At 34.4% G+C, this 7,976-nt stretch overlaps 2 protein-coding genes across 2 annotated transcripts; both read left to right on the forward strand.

Annotated features, from left to right (window-relative positions):
- The first annotated feature begins 2,599 nt into the window (after window positions 1–2,599).
- Window positions 2,600–4,043, forward strand: LOC109587178 (uncharacterized). Its single transcript, XM_020003414.1, has 6 exons — window positions 2,600–2,696; window positions 2,745–2,999; window positions 3,048–3,104; window positions 3,376–3,550; window positions 3,654–3,719; window positions 3,779–4,043. The coding sequence occupies exons 2-6, from the start codon at window positions 2,867–2,869 to the stop codon at window positions 3,927–3,929; spliced, it is 582 nt and encodes a 193-aa protein (XP_019858973.1). The 5' UTR covers window positions 2,600–2,696; window positions 2,745–2,866; the 3' UTR covers window positions 3,930–4,043.
- A 2,334-nt stretch (window positions 4,044–6,377) lies between these two features.
- Window positions 6,378–7,720, forward strand: LOC109587177 (uncharacterized). The gene is made up of 6 exons (XM_020003413.1): window positions 6,378–6,480; window positions 6,535–6,789; window positions 6,831–6,884; window positions 7,050–7,212; window positions 7,317–7,364; window positions 7,416–7,720. The coding sequence occupies exons 2-6, from the start codon at window positions 6,558–6,560 to the stop codon at window positions 7,528–7,530; spliced, it is 612 nt and encodes a 203-aa protein (XP_019858972.1). The 5' UTR covers window positions 6,378–6,480; window positions 6,535–6,557; the 3' UTR covers window positions 7,531–7,720.
- Window positions 7,721–7,976: the final 256 nt, after the last annotated feature.

Consider the following 7,976-nt stretch of genomic DNA (forward strand, 5'->3'; position numbering starts at 1 on the left):
ATTATTGAAATGAGCTACTCTCCCTCTCTTCATTTTAGCATACCACATTCTAGACAATTTGAAAACAACCTAACTCCCTCACTCTCTCCTTTCTATTTGACTGTATTTATCATAATCACTGCTAGTATACATAATTGTACTCTAATACATTTATTTTATTTGTGCTATAACACATTATCAATGTTTATTGTCACTGAATGCTTTTAATTATCACAAGACAGTTCATGTTTTGGCAATAGAATAACCGACTACTATCAAACTGAATGTACATGTTTTGTAAAGGAAGGAGGTTGTCATGTGTTCTTAGTAGAGCCAACATAAACTTTCAATGCATGTATTACTCATGTGAGTTGTTATTTATAGCCCATAAATGGGAAGAAACATACTCATACTATTTATACATACCAAGCATGCCATTGGATACTGTTCATATCTTCTTGTGTGTGTCTATTCTTTGAAGATGTTGAGGGCATTGCTTCTTGCTGGTTTCATCCTGTTGACAGTTGAAGGACAAGCACCTACTAGCCTGCCTAGTAATGGTAAGAATATAAACTTAACTATTGCAATATTAGACTAACCTGCAATGATGTAGGCATTCAACTGTATCTACCTTATCAGGACAGGATAATACCTGATTACTCTATGATATATGCTAGCCAGTTTTATAATGTTGATCAGAATAATGATGCTGGCAATGTCAATGATGCTTTGTGGTGTCAGAGTGCTAACAATGTTACTAATATTGGAGTGTGGTATTATCCTGATGGAACTGAAGTACCTTTATTTGATGGACCCTTTGATGATCCATCAGCTCCCAGACCAGTGTTCAGTAAGAGATTCAATGGTCAGATTGCACTAGCTAGAAGTGCTGGACTATCAGGATATGAAGGTTTATACAAGTGTATCATTCCTGATGAGAATGGAGTGAATCAAACACTAGTGGTTGGAGCATATACTGATAGTGGATACAATAACAATGGTATGAGATGAATATAGACTATAATTAATGTACTTCTTTTACAGATGGTCCTGATGCTGATCCTACTATGCAGTTCTCTCTCCTCTCCACTAGTAGATTAGCTACTCCTCCAGTCTTCAGTCTCAGTTTCAGTGTCTCTGATGGTCCTCCTACTACTGTCAGTTGTTCAGTGAATGGGAATGGAATATCTACTGAACTGTCTCATGTGATAGTGAATGGGTCAGGATCTGTTACAAGAGTGACAGTAACAGTGAGACTGAGAGAAGCTGGCAACTATCAGTGTACTGTATCTAATCACAGAGTAACTGCTGGTAACATTAGTGGTGTTACTGCAGTTAATAGTACTTCATCTTTGATTGTATCAGGTTTGTGATTATTATCAACAATTAGTATTATTATATTTTCAGTATCTGATACTCCAACTGGTTTAAATGCTACAAGATTAAGTACTGGTTTAGCTCATGTAAGACTCTCCTGGTCTACTGTATCAGGAGCTACTGGTTATGAGGTCTACTATCAACTGTCTAGTAATACTCCTGTTAATGTTTCCAACACTAATTATACAACAATCAATATAACATCAGGATTGTTTCGAGGGCTTACATACACTTTCTATGTAGTATCTTATGGATCAGCTTCTCTACCTAGTGGTAATGCTTCAGTTATGGAAACATTTAGTAAGTAAGCATACTTAATGAAATTAAATAATGTATATATTATTGTTAGGTGATCCAGTGGTTAGTGATTTTATGGCTACATTAATTACTAATTCAACTATTACATTAACATGGAGTCCACCAACTGCTGTAGTACCAATTAGTTATATCATTGTTAGGGATTGTAGGAGTGTATGTGAATCATCATTCACTAGTACTAATGAAACATCAGTTTCATCACCACATACTTCAACTGGTATACCTCCTTACAGTCAATGTGGCTTTGATCTTATTGGAGTATATGGAGCTGAGATAACTTATTTGGATACTAATTATCTTGCTGAGATAGCTTATTTGGATACTAATTATCTTGTTACTACACTCTCAACTGGTAAGTCAGTGAAGAATTATTGAAATGATTAGTCCCTTCTCAATAGCCCCTACTGCACCAGTGGGTGATATTATATTCTCATCAGTAGAGTCAGTGTCAATGACTGTCTCATGGGATGAAGTACCTTGCAACGGAAGGAATGGACCAATCACTGGATACCACCTCACATACACTAACATCACTTCAAACACTAGTTATACTGTTAATATCACTGGAGGAGACAACAGAACGTATAATCTCACAGGATTAATACCATATACTAACTATACTGTGAGTATAATACCTTATAATTATATTATGAATGGACCAGCTAGACAAGAAATACAATTAACTGCTGAATCAAGTAAGTCAATGAAATATTGATCAGTTTAACATGATCTTAACACAGTTCCTGGTCTGATATCTGATTTGATACAAACAAATGCTACACTAACTGAGATCAGTATCTCATGGAAACCTCCTACAATACCTAATGGTATCATTACAGTATATAAGATAAGATATAGAGAGTCTACCAGTACTGGCCCATACAATATAACTAACACTACTAACACTTATTACAGTATAGTAGGATTGATACCTAATACTAGTTATACTATTGGAGTGAGAGCATATACTAGTATTGGACCAGGAGAATGGGCTGCAGAAATCTTCTCAACTGATGAAATAGGTAATTTTTTGTTAAAATTTACAGCATTATAATACACTATTTTCATAGCAAGTATTAGCAATTCTACTCTTGTGCATCTCAACCTATCTTCTGTACAGATAAATTGGCTACCCATTCCAGGGGCCAGTTACTACACTATCTATTACAGCAGTGGGTGGGATGTTAATTCAATGAACGTTAGCAATGAAACAAATCAAAGTGTTATATTAGGACTATACTCATGCCTTAGCTATTCATTTGAGATGTCAGGGGCTATAGAAATAAATGGAATTTATTATGAAGGACCTAGAACTGAACCAAGAGGTAAAGTAATGTTAAAATATACAATATTTAACTAATCAAATATTTTAGTTATTTGTACAGAAGATGTACCAACAGTGAATCCTTCAACTTACACTTCAACTTACAGTAAAACAATAAGTAATAATTACAAATGTGTTAATAATGGTAACATTTACATTACTGTGCTTTCAGTTTTAATGTGTGGTTGTTGAATGTACAAATTGGCAACAACATTTGCACTTTCAATTCCTATTGGATTCTATATAAAAAAAGCATATCATAAACACATCTATTTTGCATGAAGCAAATCAGAATAAAAGCCACTAAAAGCAAATCATTTTTGTTGTTATACAAATAGCAGGCACTGTAGAGTGATATTTAATATTTCTTACTTTAGCTATGACATCTCCTACTTCAACACCAAGTGGTGTTTTCAGTGATGAATTCATAAACATATCAACTTTGTATGTATGTCCACCACTACTGGGTATCTCTTTATTTATTAACATGATATTTGTATGTGTGATGATTGGAATGTGCTGTAAGAAGAAGAAGATTACTTATAATGTCAAGTAAGAGATAGAGAGAAGAGTGAGGGGGAATAAGAGAGAAAGAAACATAGAGAAGAAAAGAATACAAATCAGCTTAATTTTTGGTATATTTTCACTTTTTCAGTGCTACTGGTACTATAAGGCCCATCAAATTAAAGAAGGATCCAGTACACAACTATGCTGTTATTGAGTAAGTGTATAAAGAATAAACATGATAAAAATTACTGGATAATAATACTATCATAACAGGCCCCCAGTAATTCAAAATCCACAAGAAGTCGTATACGATTCTCCCTTGGAATTGTCATCATTTGAACTTCAACCGAGAATTCAACCTCCACCCACCCACTATAGAGTAATGGCAGAACAAGAAATCAACAATGATAAATCATATAAATAAAACTCCATGCACTAGCTGTGTTTGTTGGTATATGCACATCATTAGATTGCAAGTAGCTAATATAAAGTTGTGTGTACTATTATTATCTACAGCTATATTTCATGTACAATTAAACCTTTGCTTGCATCAGTGCATTGCCCTGTAGAGCTGCCCTAGATCCAAGCAGTAGTATCCTTTAGGAGAATTAGTAAAAGTTATGTAGCATAGGCTATCAAACTGAATGTACAGGTCTTGTAAAGGAAATGGATAATTGTGGAGTTATGACAGCTACACGTATTATATGTTTCCTCTTGTGAGTTGTTACTTACCAAGCTTATATTTGCATGTTCATATCTTCTTGTGTCAGTCTATTCTGTGAAGATGTTGATGACATTGTTTCTTCTTGCTGGCTTCCTCCTGTTTAGAGTTGAAGGACAACAACCTATTAACCTGCCTAGTAATGGTAAGAACTATCATTTTTAATACGAGTTTTGTTACTTGTGGGATGTAGGCACTCAATTGTATCTACTTTATGTGGACAGAATAATACCTGATTACTCTATGATACATGGTAGCCAGTTTTATGATGTTGATCAGAATAATGACCCTGGCAATACCAATGATGCTTTGTGGTGTCAGAGTGCCAACAATGGTACTAATATTGGAGTGTGGTATTATCCTAATGGAACTGAAGTACCTTTATTTGATGGAGCCTTTGATGTCTCATCAGCTCCTAGACCATTGTTCAGTAAGAGATTCAGTGGTCAGATTGCACTAGCTAGAAGAGCTGGACTATCAGGATATGAAGGTTTATATAAGTGTATCATTCCTGATGAGAATGGAGTGGATCAAACACTAGTGGTTGGAGCATATACTGATACTGGATACAATAACAATAGTATGTGATGAATATAGACTATAATTAATGTACTTCTTTTACAGATGGTCCTGATGCTGATCCTACTATGCAGTTCTCTCTCCTTTCCACTAGTAGATTAGCTACTCCTCCAGTCTTCAGTCTCAGTTTCAATGTCTCTGATGGTCCTCCTACTACTGTCAATTGTTCAGTGAATGGGAATGGAATATCTACTGAACTGTCTCGTGTGATAGTGAATGAACCAGGATTTGTTACAAGAGTGACGGTACCAAATTTAAGTGAAGCTGGTAACTATCAGTGTACTGTATCTAATGACAGAGTAACTGCTGGTACTATTAGTGGTGTTACTGCAGTCAATAGTACTTCATCATTGAATGTATCAGGTTGGTGATTATTATCAATAATTATTATTAATTTACTTTCAGTATCTGATACTCCAACTGGTTTAACTGCTACAAGATTAAGTACTGGTTTATCTCATGTAAGACTCTCCTGGTCTACTGTATCAGGAGCTACTGGTTATGAGGTCTACTATCAATTGTTTAGTAATACTCCTGTTAGTGTAGGCACTACTGTTTCAACAACAATCAATATAACATCAGGATTGCTTCGAGGGATTACATACACTTTCTATGTAGTATCTTATGAATCAGCTTCTCTACCTAGTAGTAATGCTTCAGTTATGTTAACAATTAGTAAGCTATTATAATTTCTAATTCCATGACTATGTTTTAACTAGGCGTTCCGGTGGTTAATGATTTAATGGCTACATTAATTACAAGCACTTCCATTACATTAACATGGAGTCCACCAACTGCTGTACTACCAATTAGTTATTATATCCACAGGAGATGTAGGAGAGCATGTGAGTCATTAGATATTTATAATGAGACATCAGTTTCATCACCACATACTTCAACTGGTATACCTCCTTACAGTCAATGTGGCTTTGATCTTATTGGAGTATATGGAGTTGAGATAGTTTATTTGACTAATTATTCAGCTATTACATGGCCTTCTGGTAAAAGAATTACTAATGGTCAGTGTCATTAAATTTTTTTATAGCCCCTACTGCACCAGTGGATGATATCATATTCTCATCAGTAGAGTCAGTGTCAATGACTGTCTCATGGGATGAAGTACCTTGCAATGGAAGGAATGGACCAATCACTGGATACTACCTCACATACACTAACATCTTTTCAAACACTAGTTATACTGTTAATGTCACTGGAGGAGACAACAGAATGTATAATCTCACAGGATTAACACCATATACCAACTATACTGTGAATATAATACCTTATAATTATAATATGACTGGACCAGCTAGACGAGAAATACAATTAACCTTTGGAGAGTCAAGTAAGTCATTGAGATATTGATCAGTTTAACATGATCTTAACACAGTTCCTGGTCTGATATCTGATCTAATACATTCAATAGCACCAATTGAGATCAGTATCTCATGGAATCCTCCTACAATACCTAATGGTATCATTACAGTATATGAGATAAGATATAGAGAGTCTACCAGTACTGGTCCATACACTATAACTAACACTACTAACACTTATTACAGTATAGTAGGATTGATACCTAATACTAGTTATACTATTGGAGTGAGAGCATATACTAGTATTGGACCAGGAGAATGGACTCATAAAATTGTATCAACTAATGACATAGATATAGGTAATGTTCAATTGTATATTCACAACTATAGATCTAACATCATTTCCTTCATAGCAAAAATTAGTAATTTCACTGTCATGCATCTCAACTCAACTACTGTACAAGTGAATTGGTTACCTATTCCAGGGGCCAGTTACTACACTGTCTATTACAACAGTGGGTGTGATGATGATTCAATCAATGTTAGCAATGAAACAAATCAAAGTATCATATCAGGTTTGTGCTCATGCCTTAGCTATTCACTCGAGATGTCAGTGACTATAGAAATAAATGGGACTTATTATGAAGGACCTAGAACTGCACCAACAGGTAAAATAATGCTTCAGCTGTCAAATGCTAAAATATTATAGTTTTAGAACTACCAACAGTGGACCTGTCTTCCTATTCTTACACAGAAGTGATAAGTAAAGGTTTACTGTTAATAATGATGTTTACCTTACTGCATGTAGTTTTGGTTTTAATATGTATGTACACAATTAAACAACAACAAAGACATGTACTTTATGGATTTGTAGAGAATAATAATGAATAGAAAGCACTGTAAAATAACATTTATTTTCTAAATTTAGGTACTTCATCTCCTACCTTTGCATCAAGTGATGATGAATGCATGAACATATCAACTTTAAACATATCCCTACCAATACTGGGTATCTCTTTATTTTTCAACATGATATTAGTATGTGTGGTAATTGGAATGTGCTGTAAGAAGAAGATAGTTTATAGTGTCAAGTAAGAGATAGAGAGAAGAGAAGAAAAGAGTGAGGTGGAAAGAGAGGAGAGAGAAGAAAGAAAAATGCAAATCAATTTAATTTTTCCTATATTGTGTATTTCAGATCCATCAAATTAAAGAATAATGTAGAACATGACTATGATGTCCTAGAGTAAGTAAATTGAAATAAAAATGATATAGATTAATAATACAAACATAACAGGCCCCCAGTAGTTCAAAATCCACAAGATGCTATATATGAATCACCTTTGGACTTGCCATCACTTGAACCTCCACAGAATGACTACACTGTAGAAGCAGAGCAAGAAAATCAATAAAAACAATTATTTAAATTAGCCTCATCTCCACAAACAGGCATATACAATTTTTGCAAGTAGTTAGTATCAGTTAAGGATTGTGTACATCAACTTAAAATTTGGTGTGTGTGTGTGTGTGTGTGTCATGTGTTATTCATTACAGAGTGTATGTACATGTGTGTTCATTTTTACAAACTTTGTTTGCATCAGATCCTTTTCCACTGCAGTGCTCTTTTGGGAAGTACTTTTGTATCATATTACATTCATTTATTTATGCTATAACAAACTATCAGTGTAAATGCTGTAATGGTCAAAAGACAGTTCATGTTTTGACATAAGAACAAAGGAATATTATCAAACTGAATGTACAGGTTTTGTAAAGGAAACAAATGCGCGTTGCTTTCTTAACATGGTCAACACACCTTGTACTTAATCATGTGAGATAGTAATTAAGAAACACACTTTAT

The sequence above is a fragment of the Amphimedon queenslandica genome, unplaced genomic scaffold (genome assembly GCF_000090795.2).
Source record: "Amphimedon queenslandica unplaced genomic scaffold, v1.1 AMPQUscaffold_12664, whole genome shotgun sequence".
Lineage (NCBI taxonomy): Eukaryota > Metazoa > Porifera > Demospongiae > Haplosclerida > Niphatidae > Amphimedon > Amphimedon queenslandica.

What these genes read in the sequence shown, in the direction of transcription:
- LOC109587178 (XM_020003414.1), top strand. Translation starts at nt 2,867, where the DNA reads ATGAACGTTAGCAATGAAACAAATCAAAGTGTTATATTAGGACTATAC. An exon ending in AAGATTACTTATAATGTCAA is followed by an intron (nt 3,551 to 3,653) that starts GTAAGAGATAGA and finishes TCACTTTTTCAG; the next exon opens with TGCTACTGGTACTATAAGGC. An exon ending in CACAACTATGCTGTTATTGA is followed by an intron (nt 3,720 to 3,778) that starts GTAAGTGTATAA and finishes CTATCATAACAG; the next exon opens with GCCCCCAGTAATTCAAAATC.
- LOC109587177 (XM_020003413.1), top strand. Translation starts at nt 6,558, where the DNA reads ATGCATCTCAACTCAACTACTGTACAAGTGAATTGGTTACCTATTCCA. An exon ending in AAGATAGTTTATAGTGTCAA is followed by an intron (nt 7,213 to 7,316) that starts GTAAGAGATAGA and finishes TGTGTATTTCAG; the next exon opens with ATCCATCAAATTAAAGAATA. An exon ending in CATGACTATGATGTCCTAGA is followed by an intron (nt 7,365 to 7,415) that starts GTAAGTAAATTG and finishes CAAACATAACAG; the next exon opens with GCCCCCAGTAGTTCAAAATC.